At 39.7% G+C, this 24,397-nt stretch overlaps 2 protein-coding genes across 5 annotated transcripts in view; one reads left to right on the top strand and one right to left on the bottom strand.

The window, feature by feature from the left end:
- The window catches only part of LOC124131794 (glutamate receptor ionotropic, delta-1-like), a 30,459-nt gene extending 24,505 nt beyond the window's left edge, over window positions 1-5,954 (bottom strand). For 3 of the 4 annotated variants that reach the window (XM_046495261.2, XM_046495263.2, XM_046495264.2), the window contains exon 1: window positions 5,870-5,954. The gene's annotated coding sequence lies outside the window, so the exon portion shown is untranslated. Of the gene's footprint in view, window positions 1-4,168; window positions 4,322-5,869 lie in introns of those variants that run through there. The other variant, XM_046495262.2, reaches the window with a different exon arrangement.
- LOC124131797 (glutamate receptor ionotropic, delta-1-like) lies at window positions 1,414-23,000 on the top strand. The gene is made up of 12 exons (XM_046495267.2): window positions 1,414-1,712; window positions 5,848-6,026; window positions 9,342-9,503; window positions 10,346-10,417; window positions 12,219-12,398; window positions 12,949-13,049; window positions 15,559-15,646; window positions 16,633-16,951; window positions 18,388-18,605; window positions 19,879-20,018; window positions 20,656-20,781; window positions 21,576-23,000. Exons 2-12 carry the CDS (start codon window positions 5,898-5,900, stop codon window positions 21,841-21,843), a joined length of 1,803 nt encoding a protein of 600 aa, XP_046351223.2. The 5' UTR covers window positions 1,414-1,712; window positions 5,848-5,897; the 3' UTR covers window positions 21,844-23,000.
- The last annotated feature ends 1,397 nt before the right edge of the window (window positions 23,001-24,397 follow it).

The following is a 24,397-nucleotide window of genomic DNA, read 5'->3' as shown; positions in this document are numbered from 1 at the left end:
GACAATTTAAATTGACTATAAGCTACAATTTACACTGTCAGTTAAACCGGATTTATGACAACCAAAACCGTTTGCGTTATATTCATCCAATTCATACGACGAAGAGGAAAACGTGTCACCTTATTACAATGGCTACGATATCTCTAGAATTAGGAAACCAGTTTAACGTTACCTGACCGAGATGGTCATTGTTGATCCAGGTCATTAACTGTAATCGGATCATTAAGAGAATGTGTTTACACATATGAATCAGTCTAAGATATTGAAGTACTCCTTTGTGTGTTGGAGTGGTAGGGAATTGTCGTGTCATGATCATGTTGGAATCAATTTTCAGTGACGTCAGTGACGATGAGGGAGGTCATAGTGGAGATACAAATAAATATTAGACTGTACATATTAGGCATGTGGTAACGTAAATATTGGAAATATGTGCAAAATATACACGAATACCTGCAGTCGCACACCGTTGCGTGAAAGGAAAGATGCCTATGTCTATGTGTATCAACGTTTGTTGACATTCCATTGGAAGGTGACATGTTATTGACCTAGGAATGCCCTTTCTTGGAGCCCCGTAATAGGAAATGTCCCACCATAGAATAATCCCTAATAACCTTTTATTCACTGAAGTGAGTGAGTGAATATGGTTTTACGCCGCTTTTAGCAATTTTGCAGCAATATCACGGCGGGGGACACCAGAAATGGGCTTCACACATTGTACCCATGTCGGGAATCGAACCCGGGTCTTCGGCGTGACGAGCGAACGCTTTAACCACTAGGCTACCCGACCGCCCCTTATTCACTGAATAAATAGTGTGATAGGTACCATCTTATCACGCTCGAATATTAAACAAATTGTCATTGTTTTCTTTTTCGGGGCGCTGGGGCAGCCTGGTAGTTAAAGATCAATGGGTACATTGTGTGAAGCCCATTTCTTTAGTTCCCCGCCGTGATATTGCTGGAGTTTTGCTAAAAGCGGCGTAAAACAATACTCACTTACGCTGTTGTTTTTCTATATTCAGTTATTATGGACAAACAGAATCAAAGCATCGTGTCCAGAACCCCAGCAAGACAGTTTTATATGTTGGCAGATAGCAGCAATTCATTTAAATCGATCACAGGTTGGTTGGCATTTAGCCTTTGATAATATGATAATTTGATAATAACTCCATGTGTAGCCTTATGAGGGAATACGTCTTAATATTACCATTTGTTGTACACACTTAATTGCATTACCTGCATGTAAGCACATTTCAAAGGGCATTTCATTAAACCATCAAGGGGCATATATACAAAATTCAATCTTTAATATTTTGATTATAATTCAGAAAAATCGGTAAAAAGGTTATATAACAGTTACAATTTGTGACACAATTCTGACTTATTTACAATGTTCACAGCCATCCGCAACATAACAGACGTTAAAAGCGTTGTGTTAATTTCCTCGTCTCTGTGCGGTAGTTTCTTGCACAGCATCCTGTCATCTATATGGAAAAATAGGACGGTTTTATGCGTCGGGAAATTCTATTACCAGCCTAAAGAGCACGGGTTGCTGAATAAAACTAAGTGTTGTGCTAAACCAAAACAACAGCCACAAGGAAGAGTCTCCGAAATAATTAGTTCATCGACCAGGATACCAATAGGAAGTGTATTGAACGACATTCTACACAGAAGCAAGTGGAAATCAGCCATCGTTTTTCACGACAGTCTGAAAGGTAAATTATAGCACCAACACATTTCCTACCAAAGTATTATCTATTATTATTACACGTTTGATGGTTGATTACATATAATTCCATCTCGTGAGGTTTATCATCCGTGCACATTCATAGCTTGATTTGACATTAAAACTTCTACTTGAAGTAATTTCCTGTTTCAAATATTCATATACCTACACGTGTCCTTATTCTAAGATGTACGTCCTATGATAATATGTGTAGAGAAGACAATATGGACAAATGTGAAACGTTTCGGGTTAACTATGTCCATATGGAAACGAGTTCAACATTCTGGAAACAGATGCTGCGCGACGCAGCAGTGCCCTTAAAAGCTTTTTGTTTGTGACCTGACAAAGGTTTATCAGTATGACACATATGTTCTCAAAGTAGACCGTATGCTACCATGTGTAGCTAGCGTCATATTACGGCCTGATATACTACTGACTATGAACAAAAGAACAAGCAATCTGGGCTGCGATGAATAGGCCGAATATGACAGATACAGTGCAATTTTGGAGGTTCATTGATAGACATTTTAGAAGATGGTTCGTTAACGGTCATCTAGAAGTAGGCTCGTGGAAAGGCGTTTGAGAAGTAGGTTCATTGATAGGTGAGGTGTTTAGGGGCTTAACGTCGCGTTCACGACTATTGCACTTATATAGCGACGTGCATGCATGTGTGTGTGTGTGTGTGTGTGTGTGTGTGTGTGTGTGTCTGTGTCTGCTATTACTAGTCCGGACCAATGCCGATTTTATAGTGCTAGCCATACCATGCCGCAGTTTTAATATGAATGCCCCACTCAGACACAGTATACTGACTCCGAGCCGATCAGTCCTTGTTTTAGCCCCTTAATGCCGAGCGCCAGGCAGGGTAACAACAAGTACCATCTTTTGACGACTTTTGGTATGACGCGGCCGGAGATTGAACCCCGGACCTTCCGCTCTCCGGGTGGAAGCTCTACCACTAGACTACGGAGGCGCTCGTTTATTGATAGGCATTGAAGTAGGTTCATTGAAGGGCGTCGAGAAGTAGGTGCAAATGCAATGCAACTTGATATTTACCAGCAAGTTCGGTGATAAGTATTTAGAAGTAGGTTCGCGGATGGCTATTTACAACCAGGTGCGGTGATGAGTATTTTGAAGTAGGTTTGTCGATCAGTATTTAGAAGTTCATTAATTGACCATTACATGTAGGACGTTTATACGTATTGTAGAATTAGGTTCAATGATGGGCAATGAGAAGAAAGTTGATCGACAGTTAGATTTTTTAAATAAAATTCGAAGATTTAAGAATAGTGTGATTGATTGACAATCTTAACAAGAATGTAGGAATGATATAGATAGGCATGGTAGAAGTGGCTCATTCATGGGTATATACTAGGTTGGATTTAGATTCGTTAATTGAGACATTAGAATTACACGTGCGAATGATGACAATCTGATATTTGAATAGTTATGGACATTGTAGGAGTGTGTTCATTGAAGGACATTAAAATTTTACTCACTGTCAGGTAGTTCCCTATTTAGCACTAGGCTCGTTGATTATTAAGTTATTTTGAATGACTGAGTGGGAACCTTGTTCGATATTCTAGCTGACCTGGGTTTATTGCTGAATATTTTGAAACGGTACATGGTAACGATAATATTTTATTGAAATACCACTTTACCACATTATTGGATTTCCGGGGATAGAATAGATCCGCTAATACAATAACTGGAGCCTTGGATTCACTTGCAACTCGTGCTTATTAATTAAAACTTTCGGATATATATTTTCAAACCTAATTTGTTGAGGCAATTGTGATTATATGTCATCTAATAATAATGAGATATGTAAATTAAAGTAGTATAGTGTAATGTATGAAGGTATAGTATAGTAGAATAGTATGCTGTTTCCAAGTCCTTCGCGACCGGTTCAGTGATATTTGCTTATGTGACTTTCATACATCTATTACAGTACCGTACCTGTCATATATTAGTATTAACAATGACAGTGTGTATTTGAAGATCGAATGTGTGGTACATAACACATTCAAGTTTCCCTGTATGTCGAGCAATATTCCAGCTCCAGCTTCAGCTTGTACAATCGACCGTTTCCAAGAGTTAGTGAGTGAGAGAGGTGGGTTTAACACAGGTTTGAACAGTATTCCAGTTATATCACGGCGTGTCAGCTTAATATGGAAGGAAATCACCGTTACCACAGCACAGGCACGGTGCTGACAAACTTAGAAACCTAATCGGGGCGAACCCGCAGCCATAGGTTTACGGCGTGCTCCCGAGACGACTGGGTCAACGTACCCCCGCTCTTTCTACTAAGATTTAAAAGGCCACCATTACATCCTTGCTCAAAAGTTGTTTGATCAGGGCCACAGCATTCAAAACCTTAGCGAAGCGTACATATAACGGTAGCCATTAACACGTGGAGGACTTTTCCAAACTGACGCAATTTCTTACCTTGACTTGTACCATTTTGTTTCCGTGTTTGTTCGTGATCAGGTGAAAACCTGACATGCCATTCCATGCTACCGATGGGATACGAGCACAATTCCCCCATCAGAATCATACTGAATACATTCGACGCACACTGCTATTGTTTCCTCTGCGATCAATGGAGCGGAGTGAACAGAATTCAGGGTAGAGAGACGCGGAATGGTTTTAACAAAATCCTAACAATGGCTATAATGTCATGTGTGCCTTAACGAAAGTCTGGGTATGAAAACAATTAAAAACTGAGGGACGTTGGTCTCGTCCACAAACCACGTGTACAAACGTCAACACCAATATCATTGTTTAATGTCAACACTCACACATTTGTTCGAGCACCAACAAGAACCTGCGGTAAAATGTGAATTGAAATAAGGCATTTCGACATATGTATTAAATGTATGGGTACCATTTTTAGCTTTCGCCATCAGTGATGTTTTGGCTTCTATGAATATACTCAAATAATTAATATAATAATGGTAATTAATACCATTACTTATACTAAATCAGTAGTTCATTTTATCTCGATCTGAGGGTACCCAGACGTATATAAGATGAAGAGTCGCGTCCCCTTGTCGTTTCAGGATTCGTGAGCAATAGCTTCGAATCACAGATAGGCCCTGATTGTGATAATCCCATTTTAACACCATGTTACATGTATTACTCACTCACTCACTCACTCACAAATTACTATCTTCATAAACACGGATCGGGTGATGAAGGTTAACATATGTAATCGGACACGAATCTGTCGAAAACAGTCCATGTGGCATTTAACATATGACTGATGTACAGGACATAGTTTGTGGATATCAAGAATATAATCCTTTATTCTTTTATCCTTATGAACAAGGTAATCAAATATTAATTTACATGTAATTTACAATGAATGCGTGATTACAATTTGGAACGGATGTTTCCCATTCTCAGACTGATTATAGCAATCAATAGGACACACATTTGTCATGACAATCCTTCATGCGTGGTGCTAAGACACACGGGCACAATAATAATAGAGTGAGTGAGTGAGTATGGTTTTACGCCGCTTTTAGCAATATTCCAGCAATATCACGGCGGGGGACACCAGGAATGGGCTTCACACATTGTACCCATGTCGGGAATCGAACCCGGGCACAATAATAAGGACATACACGTTATACCTATATGTGTATCCATTGAGTGTGTCACTTAACACTATATCCACTCTAAACGTTAGTGAATGTTAGTTACTTGTCATGATTCTCCGGATAGTGGACCCGTGAAGATTTCGGGGTAGAATAGGTCTTCAGCAATCCATGCTTGCCGTAAAAGGTGACTATGCTTGTCCAGACTCGATTATTTACAGACCGCCGTCATATAGCTGGAATATTGCTGAGTGCGGCGTTACACAACAAACCAGCCAACCAACCGGATAATGAGTGAGTGAAACAATCAGGGCCAAACCGGTGTACTTCAAAGTACGTACACTTGAGAAACGGCGTACTTCAAAGGACGTACACTTGGGAAACGAACTGCGGCACCTCAGACGAGTGGGCATACCGAGTACCATCCGGATAGCTGTTAATAATTGATTCGTTGTTTCAGATTTCAGACGACTAGGCTACCTTGATTATAGTGATTATCACTTGGCATTGCTAATTGTTTTTCAGATGATGTTGTAACTGAACTTACCTCTGGACCACTTCAGACCAAACTTGCGATGTACCTGGTTGGAAGCAGGGACAACATCAACGACATATTGGCGGAGGCATACACCACTGAGAAAGAAGACAAGAAGAACTTCCTTATAATAGGCAGCATCCGCATCATAAGGCGCGTTCTCACAAGTGTAAGGAATGTACTTAATTAGTGTCAGAATCAAAGATAGATAAGCAAATGATTTCCCTTGGAATATTGTTGTATCAAATATATTATTAATGATCCCGTGACTTGGTCCCCAAACATCTGCAACAAGCAGGTAGGAGATGAATTGTAAGTGGTACATATGGTTGTCAAGTGTAGAAATGGGACATTTGGGATGCTAAATGTCTCTAATTGGACAAAGTTTGATGCTTCATCATCGGAAGTACCTGTTCCCATGGTGTGGACGTTTATAAAATACGATTTTTTGTCAGCGGTGGGAAATACATTGGACAAAGTGTGTGGTTCGCTTACTGATTAATGTAAAAGTCAATTCAGCCTGGTGGGCAGATTGCAAAAAACACAGATGAGCCATGATATTAATCAGCGCAATTTGTCAAAGACAGTTGGACAGAGCTTTTTATTAGTCGATAAAGATATGACTTCAAGAATATTTTTAGTGGCTCCAGCGTAGGTATACTGACATAAATGTAGATATATTGTGTTCAATGACAATAACTGCACAACTAATGGTCTTGTGATGATATGAGATGATTAATCTAGCGATAGCATATTGCAGTTCCTTAAGCATAATGAGGGAAACTGAGGGATATTTTGAAAACTTCCCTTATAGTATAACCTAAAGCTCCATGTGGATTCCGGGTTAGAACTGGTTCCCAACCTATGCTGGTCGTGAGAGTTGACTTCATGTATCATAGTTGATTTATGTCATCGTTACCGTGGCTCATTGCCCACAATATTGATTGCTGGACTGTCTTGTCTAGACTATTTGCAGGCTGCTGCATATACCTCGGGGCTGAGTGCAGCTTTGAACAACAAACAAACACAAACGTATAGCGGAACAAGCCTAGGAGTATCATATTAAGCGTTGGCGAGACATTACAAACGCGTTATTGAATTGGACACGGTAATGTTAAGCCTTGTTTCTGTGTATTTTGCATCAGAACTTAACTTTTCAGGCTTTACTCGGATAAGATCCGAATAAAAATCGGTATCGGGTGTTTGTTGTGATCAGTTTGTAACCGGACAAGGTACTGATCATTGCTGACTTACGCCATTAGACAGAAATTTTTTTGTGATATAAGATATGAAGCTTAATGATGTAGTTAGATATTGTCACAGTACATTTTGCTTGTTGTACTAGCCGACTAAAATGAAATAAGTCTAGTTTGGCGATTGCGTGTTATTGTATGTAGGCGTGGAGCGATGATTTGTCACGGGATTGTCGCAACTATTTACAGGGCGTCGTGGTAAAGATTCTTTAAAACCATCACTTCTCTAAGTCAGAACGAGGCTGGTTGTCAGCATAGAGATAAATCTTTTGATGACTTCTCCCTGGAAAGACATTTAACTAAAGTATCTTTTGTTCAAGTTGCATTACCCATGTTCAAGCAGTGAGAAGGATAATTACTCAAGCAAGTCGAAAATACCAGAAGAAAAATCACAGAAATAAAGCAAATAAGAAAACCTAAGCATATATAATTTTAAATTTTTGGACAAAAAGTAGATTTATCAACTGTGTGACAGAAGCACGTGAACATCACTGGACTGTAACCAGTTGAACAGACATCAAATAAAGAAAATTGAAAAATACCTTGGAGTCATCTATTGTGTACACATATATGTATAACCACATGAAGATAATAGAGAGCATATCCAGAGAATATTAATTAACCATGCATGTACCTGATAATGTTAAGTATCCATTCATGTAGATAGTAGTATCCAGTAGATGTTTAGCCCAACTGATGGGATTATATATACCCCGAGCCCTATAAAACTACAAATACAGCCAACCGCTAGAACGGCTCATCGTGCTGTTTGTCTGACTTGTATATGTAATATAAATTGGAGCGTGGCGGGTGACAGCCGGCTGATGGTTTAAGTGTGATCGGGGGCCAATCAATGCCTTGTGTTTGTTAGCACGATGCAAACTGAGTGTTGGGTTATTGTGGTAGGAACGTATCAAATACATTTTTCATAAATATACTAAGTGGTAGACTTATGAATATACCATTAAAAAGGGAATTTCAAAACAGTCGCAAAGTTGAGTTCTTGAGTGCATGTGGTAGCAACTAAGAAGGTTAATCCGATTATCCTTTATTGCAAGACAGTAACATTGGACCTGTGTTGAGGCGAGAAGTCAGTAGTACTTCAACGTGTACTGCGGCGCGCAGTAACCCATAAATCTAATATGGAACAGACAAAAGACCAGCGGTGTACGATGGCCTCCATGTACATTGAGCTACGTCATATTTACATACCCAAATTCCATTAAAGTTTTTTAATTAGGTATTGGTGATTTCACAGCTCCCAAATTCCAATACGGGGCATTTATAAAATAATGGAATATAATGATATAGTCGGAATCGTACACGATCCACTTTTACCAGATATTCTTTGTAATTATGGAAATAGTTTTGTCTCTTTTGTCTTGTAAAGGTTCCACTGTCACTATGAGTTATGTATTAGGATCGGATCATGTAGCCACGGGGGACTGTGGTAATTTACATGTAGGTCATAGGGAATAATGAATTTGGAATGACGTTTTGTATGTACCCCAACCATTGTGGACAATGTAGTGATCACACCTGATACCAACAAAACATTCAGTGACTTATTGTGTGTTTAACGCCTCTTTGAACATTATTTCAGATATATTAGAGTGTGTCGATGTAGGAGGATATGTTTTAGATGTCTACTACAGTGGCCCATAAGGGACATGGACATGTCTGTTTTTCAATATCTTGATATTTCACTTACTTTTATCGTAATCTTTTGCAAATAAACACATTTTGTCATACAACTATGTGATAAATCACATATAAAAACAACCAAAAACATGGAAAATGTACTTTCAAGTAGCTATTGAATCGCTGAGATGTTAAGCGAAAATGTCAAAAACTAAGACGGGAATGTCAAAAACAAAAACGAAAATGTCAAAAACAAAAGCGAAAATGTCAAAAACTAAAATAAAATACAGAAAAGTATTTCCACCGAGCTGATAATATTTTCACCGCGGTGGAAATACTTTTTAATGGGCCACCGTAGTCTACCACCTTTGTAAACGTTGTATTTTGATGCAATTAAGCAGTTTTACTTAAACATTCATAACCATTAATCTTCAATATATCTATGTGTTTCCCATTTTCAAACAGTAAATATGATATGTTCAGTTAACTATATACGCCATGCAGAGGCCGAAGACCATGACCATGTGTCTATCCCTATTCGTGGTCAGATAGTGAAATATATTTCCCAATTAGCTCAGGCTATTTTTCAGGCTTCAACAATGGACGACAGATCGACAGGGATCATATCTCTGACATCGTGGATTGTGGTGTTACCAGCTGCACATCGTCATGTCGTGCAAGACATATCTCCACTCCTCGATAACGTAGTCGTTGTCAGCTATCCAGAAATATTGGACACGTCATCGTGGAAGGTAGCTATAGTATAACGTTTTATGATATCCTTGTGATTCAGCATTAAGCATCTTGTCAAAAATATATCGTCGGCTGAAAATATTTGAGTCAGGACATCACCACAAATGTTCGCCCGGAAGGAAACGGGAATAACGAGGTTTCACTACAGTTGAAACATGTGTTGAAAATGGCTCAAGGGACAACAATTTCCTCTGCCTTATGCTTTTATGTGAAGATGACCGATGGGATCAGGATAAGAATGAGGCTAATGGTTTTCTGGTCAGGTTATGCTTCGTGGTTGATGTGACTCATTGATCATGCTTTTCTTTACTTGTATGCCTCTCCAGATTCAATTATGTACATGCATCCTTGGTACGGAAAGCATATTTCAGACGCTCACTCGCTCACTGATATGTAGATCTAATATTGAACGAAGATGTAACTTTCATATTCAGTATTTTTATGTGTCCCTCTCTTTGGCTCTATCAGTATATAAATCTGAATAAGTATGAAATGATGCAAGTAGCACTGCGGTGACAGTTGATGAATAATTATTAAATAACGGGGAATCGGGGGAGTCAGTGGTCGAAGCCTAACAATTTGCAATGCAGTGTTGTATCCATTGGTCGAACCAGAATCGTTGGTTGTGATTTGCCCTTTATTATAATATTTGGTTTAAAAAAACAATGCCAGGAAGTGGATCAAAATCGTAAATACTCTACGACTTGTGTCAATTCTAGTGTTCTTCTCTTTGTAAGCTGTTTCTACGTGACACACTAAAATTCCGTTCAAAGTGTCGCCAAACCTATCTCACTGACTATTATCCGACTACATCGACTGAAAATACAAACGTTTTTTGCAGGTCGTGTCATCCCTCCTCTGTGACACATTAGAACCAGCGAGACAGAACGACACAGCACTGATATCACACCAGGTAGAAAGGACTGTAATGGGTTTTCAAATGATTATACACATGAAATTGGAATCTAGAAATGTAAAACCGGTAATGTACTATTGATTTACACGCATAGTTAATTTATATTGGGAGAGTTATATGCATGTGGAGAATAAATACAAACAATATATATGTTTGTAAGCGATGCATATTAGATTGTCTTGAAATGAGCTTCTGACATATACTGTAGGGTTATAGCGGCTCGGCATAAAAACGAGGTGAATCAGTAATTATGGACAGAAAAAAGGAAGTAAAACAATTATCTGCGTAGCGACAACAAAACAACAGTACAGATTCCCAGTACCCAATGATAGTTTTTGGGATAATAGAACATCAGATCTACCTTACCCAATAAAAGCTGTAGAGCCAACAGGTCAACAGATCCCAAGTGTCAAATGATAGTTGTAGAGTCATTGTCACAAAAAATCCCCGGTTCCCAATGATAGTTGTAGGGTCATTGTCACAACAGGTCCCCGGTTCCCAATGATAGTTGTAGGGTCATTGTCACAACAGGTCCCCGGTTCCCAATGATAGTTGTAGGGTCATTGTCACAACAGGTCCCCGGTTCCCAATGATAGTTGAAGGGTCATTGTCACAACAAATCCCCGGTTCCCAATGATAGTTGTAGGGTCATTGTCCTAATAGGTCCCCGGTTCCCAATGATAGTTGTAGGGTCATTGTCACAACAGGTCCCCGGTTCCCAATGATAGTTGTAGGGTCATTGTCACAACAGGTCCCCGGTTCCCAATGATAGTTGTAGGGTCATTGTCACAACAGGTCCCCGGTTCCCAATGATAGTTGAAGGGTCATTGTCACAACAAATCCCCGGTTCCCAATGATAGTTGTAGGGTCATTGTCCTAATAGGTCCCCGGTTCCCAATGATAGTTGTAGGGTCATTGTCACAACAGGTCCCCGGTTCCCAATGATAGTTGTAGGGTCATTGTCACAACAGGTCCCCGGTTCCCAATGTTAGTTGTAGGATCATTGTCACAACAGGTCCCCGGTTCCCAATGATAGTTGTAGGATCATTGTCACAACAGGTCCCCGGTTCCCAATGATAGTTGTAGGGACATAAGGACCACAGGTCTCCATTGCCCAATGGTAGTTATATTAATATTAGGACACCAATTACCCAGTGCCTAATCATATCTGTAAGGACGATGGAACAACAGATCCACAGTGCCCAATGATAGTTGTAAGGACAATAGGAAAAAAGATACCGAGTACCCAATGATAGTTTTAGGTACAAAGGGACGTCAAATACCCGGTGCAAAGTGATAGTTGAAGGAAAATAAGACAACAGATACACAATAACCAATGACAGTTGTAGCTGCAATTGGACAACAAATGATACTTGTATGAACAATATAAATAACCAGGACCCGAACATATCCCAGTACCCGATGACAGTTGTTTGGACAATAGGACAACAGATCTCCAGTGCCCAGTTATGTATGACAACTTGGACTGCCAGTCCAGTTCCACATGCCTTTTACCAAAATGATGCCCGATGCAATGCCTTCTTTTCACTCTATGTTCTAGTGTTTGAGTATTTGACAACCTTTGCATCTGTTTTTTAAGACGAGTTCTACCGGTGGGATAGGATACGCTCACTTTTTAGCGAACATCTTGGGTCATCACTGTTTGATAGTGGTTCATAAATACATGCTCGGGGTGTTGTCGGAACCTTTTGATTGACTCTGCTTTAGTAGACATGTGTTATGATTATGGAAAAAGTATTGTTGCTGTATAGTTACATGTCGCCGTTCTTTATTCCAGAACACAACATCAAGTCCCTGGAATGGGACGATACACACATTGCTTTACAAGGACGAGGGTCGGATGTTGAGCCTGGTTGGTCAGTTCGATCTAACGGGGGACACCCATTTAAATAGGGAGTTGTTTCCTAACCTAAACACGGGATTTAATGGACGTCTACTCACAGTCTCAACTAAGGAGGTGGGTAGTGTTTAATTAACGTTAGTTCACTTAGTCCATCTTGATAAATGGAAATAATCAAACATTGGACAGCGTAACATAATTTGACAGCCATGCATGACATCAGTAATGAATACAAACATGCTTGATAACAATACGTCACCCACAAGTTGATTACTTGTACAACTATCATGTCTGGTAGATGGACATGGTTAAATTAAGCACAAGTTTGTCCCGATTATGGTTCCACATTTAGGTTTGTCAGCACCATAACCGTGCTCGTTGATTTCAAGTGATAAACATCTTATATCAAAATCACTTCGACCTTTCCGCCCATATTCAGCTGACACTCCGTGATATAACAGGGATTCTGTAAAAGACGGCCATAAACCCAACACACTCACTCACACACATTTGTTCTATAATATATTATTAAAAGCATAAATGTTAAACTGTTTTAGTACCACCAATCGAGCAGGACATTTTTGTGTATTTTGAAAATATCTCTCACAACCACAGTGATTTATTCATTACTCTTGTGAAAATGGTACAGATACTATTTGTGTTTCAGTACGCCCCCTTTGTGCGAAAACTACGAAATGGTTCCAATGTCGATTTGGTCGGACTGTGCGTAGATCTCCTTTCGAATGTTGCTGAAGCACTAAATTTCACGTGAGTTATAAAAATAAGTCACAAGAATATAATGATAATGCTTTATTTTCACAAGATCATATATTTCTAAAACGTGAGCGTCACTTTCCGCGAAGCTATTTTGATGCCATTGTTACCTCTCCTCGTTCGTGTAATCGTGAAGGGACGATGTTGTTGTTAAAGTGGTTGTCGCTATGTTAGCACTCCTGGGTCCGTTTTCTCACATGGTTACCGAAGGACATTTGTGGCGTCACCCGCCGTGGTATTGCTGGAATATTGCTTCAGCGGTATCAAACAATACGCACAAATTCACACCTAATTATTGAACTAATCAACTGCAACATGGGGGATGTTACATGAAGTCGATAACGTTCCAACAAAGGAAAGACTTCAAGTACACGGATTATACAATGCATTCTTGACGTGGGTATTATTGTTGCAATACAATTTCCCATTGCAACGATAGTGATATCCATCCAAGGTATTAATTATATATTGTTGTTGCGATACAATTTCCCATCTCAATAAGAGTTATATCCATCCAAGGTATTAATTACTTAACCTCTACAGCAGTTGATGTCAATGATTATGAATAACATGTTTATCGTTTTGTTTTGCCATCTCTCCTGAAATTGGATTGGTATCATTGACTCCAAAACCGGAAACGAGACACAAAATTTTATTCAGAATAAGTGACTACGATGAGGAGCGGATAGGATCAACCGCATATAATATTTATAAGAAATGTATGAAATATATTTTCCTTAACATTCAAACATTAGATAATCACATCCTCTGAAACTTGTTGATGCATGATGGCATAGAGTCGACATATGCCTTTAGCAAATTAAAATATTATCCATACAGTTCATGATACTGTTTGAAAGGGTTGGATTTGTGCAAAAAAAGATGACAGCTCATTTCAGTAAGTGCAAAGTGAAGCATGATCGCACCTCTTTATCGCGTTCTTGTTTGATCAGTTGTAATCAATAATCCAGTCCGGTCAAATGAAGAGATGATGTTATGCCTTCCTACTGAGTCATCGTTGGGTCACCCTGGTTCAAACACAATACCCATTAACATATGTCTCTGATATTGTGTCCTACATTCGCTCACAAGTGGAGCCAGTTCGGAAACAAAGGAAATCGCTGAAATCGAGAGAGATCGCCATATTTAACTTTCACTCGCGTATTTGTCGTGCTAAGAGCATAATTTCGTGCGTGTAAAGGATAAAAGAGATTTTACAAGCACGAATATCTATATTCTTTTACACCTGATGAAATCACTTGTTTATATTATATATTACACGCACGGGCAAATTTTTAGTATTTTTATTGTACCTAATAAAGTCGATATATTTAATTCAATATCATTGATACAGATATGAACTTTTGGAGGTCGATAGTCACATGTTGTCGTTGTACAAAGGCATTGAAAACCGTTCGTTGTCATGTCACTTAAGGCCACAAGGCTGCGCTGAACTGTGTGTATCGGTCCCAAAGGCGGCAAGTGGTGTTGAGGTGGACGTTGAAGTGACGTGCAACAGGCAACGGCGATTCCCCTCTTTGGATACGTCCTTTGGCGATGTTCCGATCTTCAGCGCTGAGTCTAGGCATTATCGAACTTGAAAAATGTTGACAATTGAATGACAAATTATTGGCTTATGTTTGCCTTTTTAAAGCCACTACTACGAGTTACGAATGACAGAACTTGCACGTACATTTTGCTTTACTGTTTTCCTCCATGACATTTTTTAACAAGTTGTAAATCAATGCCGTTTAAGACGTTGCAAAGCGACAATAGCTGCGTTTTGACGCACCCTTTGTCGAATATTAGGCCACGAACATTTTCGAATAACATATATCCAATTTAAATACCGGATTTTATATAATAAATTATATATTATTGTTATCAGACGGCCTCCGTGGTCTAGTGGTAGAGCTTCTACCCGAAGAGATGAAGGTCTGCCCGGCCGCGTCATACCATAAGACATTAAAAGATAGTACAGTAACTTGTTTTTACCCTGTCTGGCGCTCGGCATTACTGGGCTAAAAATGGACTGGTCGGCTCGGAGTCAGTATACTGTGTCTGAGTGGGGTATTCATGTTAAACTGCGGCATGGTATCTCAGTGGACTAGCCCTATAAATCGGCATCAGTCCGGTCTAGTACAAACAGCCACACACACACACACGTGCATGCACGTCGCTTTATTAGTGCAATGATCTTGGACGCGACCTTAAATCCCATTTCACCTCATCTGTTGTTATTGGTGATGGTATTATTATTATTATTATTATTGTTAGTAGTAGTAGTAGTAGTAGTAGTAGTAGTAGTTCAACGCTACATAAACATAATTATGTCAAATTGAGTGTATGAAAGCCAAATCTCTCTCAGAAACAAAACACACACCACAACATCACCAGTGCACTCACTTATAAATCTGAATCTTTCCTTTAACCAGTTAACTCATGTAAAGGTTTGAGGGGTTTGGTAAGCAGAGCTAATGGTACCTGACTGATGGTTTTATAGGTACAGACTCACAGAGCCCCCGGACGGTGAGTGGGGGACCTTTCAGAACGATTCCTGGAATGGGCTGATCAGACAAGTACAATTCAAGGTAACACAGCCAAGGAGCTGGTAGTGATCTGATATTAAAGATACCATTATCTTTAATTGTTGTTACTGCCGTTATTCATTGTGCTGCAATTAGATTGAGTGCTTGGTGGATAACATGATACATGTATGAGGCCCTAAACCATCGTTCAAAATGTTACACATCACCTAGGAAACAACACCAACAATGCAAGGATTTCCCCAGAGATATATTAATTGTCTGTCAACATTAAGCATGCACAACGGTGCAGTGGTATTGTTTTTAAATGAAACAAAATGAATGCATATGCACTGTGCTTTACAAGGAATCAAAATAACGAGTTGTGTTAGAATTTGCCTTAACAACCACGCGACTATTGATTAAATCAGGCACTGGATGCTTTCATTAGTTCGAGACATGACGCTGTCATTAACAACTCGTATACGGGAAGTGATACATAGGTTAGCGAGTGGATGTTGGTTTAAAAACCTTTGTGGTGCGTGCTCGGTGTTTCGGGGTAACTATAGATAAACGGAATAGAAGATCATCAAATTATACCCAGTGTTTAGTTCAAACCAGAGTGATTTTAACACTCCTCTTAATATTATGATTTCATTTACACCACTTCGAGTCATCACATTTATTAGTGAAGCCGACTGGAAAGTACATGCAAATGTTGTTTAAAAGCCCTGATCATAATCAAGGATAAATGGATGTACAAAGCTCAGACCAGCGGCTCCTATCACAACGAAGGGGTGCAAGCCGCTGAGCCAATGATCCTAAACATGCTTGAAAGCTAAGAAACACAGCAAAAAACTATCTTAATTGTTTGAGAAAAATAATAAGGGGTTGGTTTGTTTGTTCACAGTTTTACCCATCTATATTTATCACCCGCTTCCAAATTTGACATATGCAATACAATATCAGACAACCTCACGAATGTGTATTTTATACAAATTGTAGAACTGATCGCGACGAATGCATGAATACATCATGGTCAATGTCCACAGGAGGTGGACATGGTTTTGGCCCCACTGACCGTTCGAGAAGATCGAGAAGCTGTGATGGATTTCACGTACCCATACTTCCACGATGCTGCAGGCGCCATCTTTAAAAGACCCGGATTGAGACGCTGGGCGACGCTACTGAAACCCCTCAAGTGGGAAGTTTTGGTGTGTCTCGGGACAGTTGTTGCTGGTTTGACACTGCTGTTATATGTAATGGAGAACGAAAGAAGGAAACACATAGCTAAACGTCAACAGAGAAAAGAAGACGATCGGGTTGCAGAAGACTCATTTTGGTATATATGGGGAATATTTCTGAAGAACGGTATGTATGCAGGGCCAAACACATCTGTTGGTAGCGTAAGTTTGTCCGTTCATTATGCCAATTCAATCATTTACGCGATAATTCAACCAAACTTACAAGGAAGTGTTTTCACTATTCGTTTGTTCATGCAATACGCAGAGAAGACCTTCAGAGCCCCATGCATGTTGTCAAATCCAACTAAAATGGTGTTCGAGTGGTCAGACTCTTTGACCAGGCTGGTTGTATGTTATCGTACCTGGATGACGTGGGTCGTACTCATGTTTCAACAAGCTTCTTCCCAGTCTTCGTTACCCCCGTCATGCCAGACGAATGCAACAGTATATTTACCTGTTCAGTGAAGGTGTTTCATCTCGTCCCAGTCAATAACCAACACCGCCTCCTTGGCATATAATGTCTGCTAATGGATATATGGACATTATTAATTAACAGGGAGCCGCGATGTTGCTGACTGCTTTGTCCACCAACTCAATCGCTTATGTAACATTTTGGTGTATTGTCTGATAATTCAACACAGTGTAACGTGCAAGTACGAAAAAGTGTACGTTAATTTGATCTTCAACATATAACCTTTACCGGGTGCAGTAAAACGTTTTCAAAACTGAACATTTAACGCTCTCGTACCTCTGGACATATGTCCATGAATACATACATTATTCATGCTAATTTAAATACTCCAACTTACATTCAGCGCACATCATGCTGAAGGCCCGGTTCAATTCCAGACATGGGTACAATGCGTGAAGCCCATTTCTGGTGTCCCCCGACGTAATATTGCTGGAGTATTGCTTTTTGTTTGTTTATATGTTTTTTAATGCCGCACTCAGCAATATCCCAGCTATATGACGGCGGTCTGTAAATAATCGAGTCTGGATCAGGCAATCCAGTAATTGATATCATGAGCATCGATCCGCGCAATTAGGAAACGATGGCATGCATCAACCAAGTCAGCGAGCCTGACCACCCGATCCCGTTATTCGCCTCTTCAAGCGTAGTCGCCTTTTATGGCAAGCATGGGTTGCTGAAGACCTCTTCTACCCCGGATCATCACGCGAAAAACCATACTCACTCCCTGTTATACTTTGTCCATAATGTATGGCGAAATGTCTACTTTCATTCCCCATTAGAGATATACCTTTCCAAACGGTGATAAACTTGTGTTTAAACCGGCATCACGCTTTCCAAGCGTCCGATTAAGTGGTCTGTTGTGTACTATCAACGTGATCATCCATATAGCCCATCGTAACCGTTATTCATATCATACAGTTATCAATAAAATATGTGATCACGGTTACTTTGAGCACATATGTAGCAATGTACTTCTCAACACTGGATAGGGATACTGATATGTTTCTACGGATACTTCTATGTATTATCATTTGTAAGTAGAAATATCCCCATCAAAGGCATGCTCATCGTTACATATTTAATGCTTTCAGGAAGCCACGACCAGCCGATGACAATCAGTGGCAGAGTCCTGGTGTCATTTCTCTCTTTGTTCTGCATCGTGGTGTCAGCTGCCTACAGCGGGAACCTCATAGCGTTCCTGACCATATCTCGGGAGACCGTGCCTTTCAGGACTTCCCGGGAGATGGCTGAACAGAGCCAGTATAGATGGGGGACAATTAACGGTAGTTTATGGCAGCTGCAGATAGCGGTAATTACTCATAATATTCTCCTTACAGCTGAATAAAGGCGATAAAACCCTTTCGTTAGCCACAAGATATATCTGGTAAATTCAGAGTCGATTTACGATTCTTACTGTATTGTTGGTTGTATGCTATGAGTGTGTGCCTATATTTCAGGAAATAATATTACTTTAGAATTGGTGTTTAGATTAGTTTATTGTTATGTTTTGGCTTTGTGCATTATCGATAATGTTAAAATGACATGAAATCCGTCAACATTTTCTCTTATCTTATAGATCCCCACAATGTCAGTGTCTAACGTGTCTAAATAGTTATTTTCGTTGTCAAAGAGAATATGTAGAGCGAAACAATACAGTAGAGGAAAGTAATGTTGTCGGTGTTCGTGGCGTGTGCCATCTGCGGGGCAGAATACGCACTACATTTACGCGACCTCCTGTTATCATCATATTTCTCAGGAATATGGAAAGGTTCCGTCGCTTATATTTGAAAAAGTTTATTCAAATTACTCAGACAAAAATACTTTTAGGGATAGTGAGAAATTATTTGACTCAATTTGCAGAGAAATAAAATAAATAAGCCTGTAAAGCATGGTTTTAGGTATGAAGGCTTTTAACGACATAAACCAGGTACAACACTTCACGGAGTAAGGGTTGTAACTACCTCCATGCACAATATTGTTCACAATATATCTACCAGAGGCGTTCAAGTATGAGCCTCATTCTATCATTATGACTTCGCCCAAGTTGACAGCGTTCATGAATGTTAGATGATAGATGACTTCTTGGTAACCGCGTATTATTGTTACACCATTGTCATCAATTTGAAACCGCAGAGCAGATTTCATGTGAGTGATCATCTCTGACAAACAGAAAAATCGACGTGGGCTACGGTTTCAGTAATACGATAGTGTGTCGTAATTTAAGGATATAAACAAGCTATCGATTAATACGTGAGATATAGTCGATATCCAAGTTCTGTGAATCATGAATACTCGTATAATTGTAAAACGATACTACAAAAATTGCTTAAACAAGAACTACTACATCGCTTAGTACAATCTACAACACCTCAACTGCTACTACTACTACTACCACTACTACTACTACTACTACTACTACTACTACTACTACTACTACTACTACTACTGATGTAATTCCCCGCTCTAGTTTAATTTTAATGTTTTGCAATTGTCAGCACGCTTTATTATTATTATACATATGCCTTTAAAAGGGTTTGGCTTGGCTGGTGACTGTACAACAACCATAAAATATTTGGTTTCAGAATTCGAACCAGAGCGACTTTCAGAAGCTGTGGCAGGGTATCAGAACATTCAGCGAGTCTGACCCGGAAGTTCTCGCACCATCCTCCAAGATCCACAAGAAGAAGGTGGAAGGTGGCAACTATGTGTTCTTCTCTGATAGGTGAGATTATCATGGCTGTTTGCGACCAGCTTTGTACCCGCGTAGAAACAGTGTTTCATTGCAGCCGCTTTGTAGCTGTCTTCGGCAGATGTATTTAAATTGTGTTGATATGTAGGTAACTTATAATAACTTAACTTATGCCTCTTTGAAGGTCTTTCCGGTGTAACACAACATGTCAGCTTGGTGTTGACGATAAGCCCGATATTTGCTTGAAATGTTATGATGAATATCGATCAAGCGGTTTATTTACCTGAGGTTCTGTTCAGGGTCGGCGGGGGAACCCTCGTGAGTGAAGCGTTCGTTCGCCACACCAAATCTCCGGTGCCACCCCTACAAAGCTAGAATATGTGTGAAAGACATTATGAACGCAGGTACATTATTATGTAAACATTTGGTGTATATATTTATGTAAACGTCATGGATATTGGCCAGTGGCCCTCATACGAAAGAAAGACTTGACTTGGCTCCAATATGTGTGAAGCCCATTTCTGGTGTCCCCCATCGTGATTTGGCCCTCGTACGAAATACAGGCTTGACTTGGCTATAATAATTGTGGAGCCCATTTGTGGTGTCCCCCGCCGAAATCTGATAGAAGCAGCATAGAGCCCAACTCACTCAATACTTCCCAATCCGGCAGGTCTGTGATGGAAATATGGGCTCAGGAGAACTGTCAACTTACACTACTGGAGGAGACATTCAGACAGATTACCTACGGCATGGGTCTCCCCAACCACTCCCCCTACCGCGACGTGTTTTCCAATGTGTGAGTATCCATTTATCAAAAAGAATAATGAAGAATAATGTTGGATGATAAATAAAAGTTCATCCTTGTGTCTTTGATATGAAATATATCAACACTCGTCGATAAAAGTTGAAAACTTCTCATCAAGCCTCGGAGTTTTACACTTGTATCGACGCGTGTAGAAATATTTGATATCAAAAGACAATCGAGTGAGATTCACTACTTCTGAAAAGGTCATGGAGACTCTTTGTGCACCAATGCAGCGGACATAACATGTTTGAGGCCTGTGATTGAATTCGAACGAAGGACCTGATCCAAGGTGGGAGGTCTTGTCCATCGGAGCAAAGACATTAACCTCACTAGCACAAGTGACGTGGTGATGATGTTATCAGTCGGATGACTCCACGCCAGCTGCACAAATCATATTCACTATAACAATAATGAACCTGTCCAGGCTGTGGGCGTATCTTTCCGCGTGCATATCTTCTCACGTGTCCTCATTACATTTGTCAAATAGCATGGTTGAAATTGTTGTTTTAAGTCCAATTCACATCCTATGTGTAATATGTTACATGAAGTGATTGTGAAAATCTGCGCTTTCGCACTTAGATACCTTGCATGTGTTTGTGACGGGTGCCACCGGTGGGGCAGGATAAACTTGGAATTTTTACTATTTGATAGTGATTCATAAACACATGCTCATGATGTAGTCGGAGTCGTACAATCGACTATGCTTTATGCAGAGATGTATATTGGATATGGAAAGGGTTTTGTCGCTTTATTTACACATATCGCTTTTTCTTTTTTCTGCAAAGTCTGATGAAGTTCGAAAAGGCGGGACTCCTTAGTTTGTTGAGAAGAAAGTGGTGGCCAGGTGATGAGCACTGTGAAGACAACGTGAAAGTGAACACCCGTGTTGTCGAGTTAGAAGACTTACAGAGTGCATTTTATGTGCTCCTCATTGGACTCTTCCTGGCATTTCTTATTTTGGTTCTGGAAAATTTTCGGGTCATTATTGTGGAAATGAATAAAAGGTTATCGTTGAAAATGAACATCAAACAGAAGACCCGTTTTAAATCATGAAAACGACAATGTGGATGTATTAGTGTACTCAGCATTGTTAAATAGGCCCAATGAACCAACCAACAATAGGCGTGTGGCCTGAAATGAACCTAATCAGCTGTGTTTATGACCTGTGCCCGACAAAGAACCTATTCAACAGTGCTGAAGACAACGAGAAGAAGAAATGTAGTTATTTAAGCAGCTCTAAAACTGTGTTCTCTGTGAACACTACTTCTGAATGATTTCTTAAACAGAATATTACTCGTAATCATAACGCAAAGAGGCGCTACTTCGTGAAGTAACTGTTGCGGCCTGTGTGTGTTCCTCGTGTTTCGCTATGATGCAATGTGTATATATACTTAGGGACTAATATCTGACGAATATTCAAACATATGTCAACGTACTTTTTCACTCGAAACATCCAGGATGATGGTACAACACATTTTGATATACATGTAATTGACCTTTTTTATCAATCGTGTCCGTTTTGTAATGGTAATTTCCTCTGGTATACGGTAATACTGCAAATGGATTAGTAATAGTGGTGATGTAATTTTAGAGAGTGTTTACTTTCATGTAACAAATGTTATATTTGGGATAACACTTTCTGAGTAAAGTACAGATTCTCGTACTTTAGTCAGCGATATAACCCACTCAACCAACTCTTTCATGCTTCACATGTATGCTGCTTTGAAGCATCATAAAATATCACATACATGCATATATGAATGAGTGACTTTGGTCAGAATGTTTTTATTATATATGTCAGCTCGGGATGGGAAGGAGGCCCACAGTGTCAAAGATAATAGACATTAGATCTTCGGATAACATTACTTTTCAAAACATTTGAACATGTATGTATATGAAATATAAGAGGTGTACAAAATAAGATGACACGACTCTATATTGAAATCATTGTACATGTGTGTAACTCCAAAATATAATTCGAATGTATTAATACCTTTATTTTGAGTCAATTTGCTGTGTATAATTAAGATATCTACTTAATCGACAACTGGATTTATCGATCATCTCTCCTGATAATTTGGACGATCCGAACATATGCCATTCAATAACTTTTTTAGCAACTATACCAGCTGTATCACACATTGTGCAACACGTTGTGTAAAAACATCTCTTTCTGTCAGAGCTACTTGTGGTCGCAGGAACGCAGTACTTTCTGATGGGTCTGTTCGCAGTTGTAGGACAAAATCACTCTCTTACAGAATTGTTTGAAGTTGAAGGAATTTGGTACTTTCTTAAATGACTGTGGTTGAAGGAAAGTAGCACTGTCTAAAAGGACTTTGTGGTTGAAAGAAGGTATTACTTTCTTACAGTATTCTTTGTGATTTAAAGAACTTCAGGTATTACTTTCTTACAGTATTCTTTGTGATTTAAGGAAGGTAGTACTTTCTTACAGGACTATTTGTGGATAACGGAACGTGGCACTTTCTAAAAGGGCTAATTCTTCAAAGACGATTTGTTTGTGGTTGAAGGAAGGTAGTACTTACTTACTCGACTTGTTGTGGTTCACGGTTCTTTCTTAGTAGGCTTTTTGTAGTTGAAGGAAGGTAGCACTTTCTTACAGGAATATTTGTAGTTGAAAGAATATAGTACTTTCTAAAAGGACTAATGGTGGCTCAATGGAGGTAGTACGTTCTCACAGGACTATTTGTGGTTGAAGGAAGGTAGTACTCTCTTGCTGTACTATTTGTAGCTGACGAAAGAGGGCACTTTCTTACAGGATTATTTGTGATCGACGGGAAGGTTGTATCTTCTTAAAGGACACTGTTTAGTCAAAGAATGTTAACACCTAAGGCTTCCTTCTGGACTTTAATTGGTTGGTTGGTTAATAGGTGACCGTGTTCGGCAAGCTCGACTTCTGAGAGTTTCTAGGACTTCTGCCTTGCTGCAGACAGAAACACACGAAGCACATGTGGTGTCCCCTTTGTTCGGAATATGCCTCCTGGCACATCATAAGGCAGCTTGGGTTGCATACTCCCTAGAATAAGCTGAGAATGGAATTTGAGTGTTCGATAAAGTCAGGACCTAAAAGACCCGTGGGGACAACGGGGTAGAACCACAATGTGTTTGTCGTGAATGGCGACTTAATTAAGGTAAGGATGGTGTCTTAGCTGCTGCGCGTCATCGTGATCCGTTGCTCATCTATCAGTCACTGGTTTACCTGGTCCAGACTTGATTAGACTTTGTACAGGTCACCGTGAAATGGCAGAAATTCTGCTGACTACAACGTTAGAAAACATTCCTCCATTCCCCAAGAATATCAATAGAAAACGACAGAGCTGTTCCAGCAACACCATTCGTCTCCTTGCCATTCACGACTTGAAATGAATTTTATAAAGCTTTGAAAAATATTTCAGTAACTGTAATATCACGGCGTGATGTGCAGACCAACGTGAACCGTTACGAACCTAAGATAAAGGGTTCTTGGACGCCCTAGGAACGCAACTGTTAACTCGCCCTAGACGACTTTTTCCCCGTGCATAAGTTGCTTTTAAAGCTTGATGCTTAAGATATGGACGGAACAAACTACAAACGATGGTAATTGGCACCT

Source organism: Haliotis rufescens, unplaced genomic scaffold, assembly GCF_023055435.1.
Source record: "Haliotis rufescens isolate VD_foot unplaced genomic scaffold, xgHalRufe1.0.p SCAF_3, whole genome shotgun sequence".
Lineage (NCBI taxonomy): Eukaryota > Metazoa > Mollusca > Gastropoda > Lepetellida > Haliotidae > Haliotis > Haliotis rufescens.
This window is presented reverse-complemented; position numbering and strand designations above follow the sequence as displayed.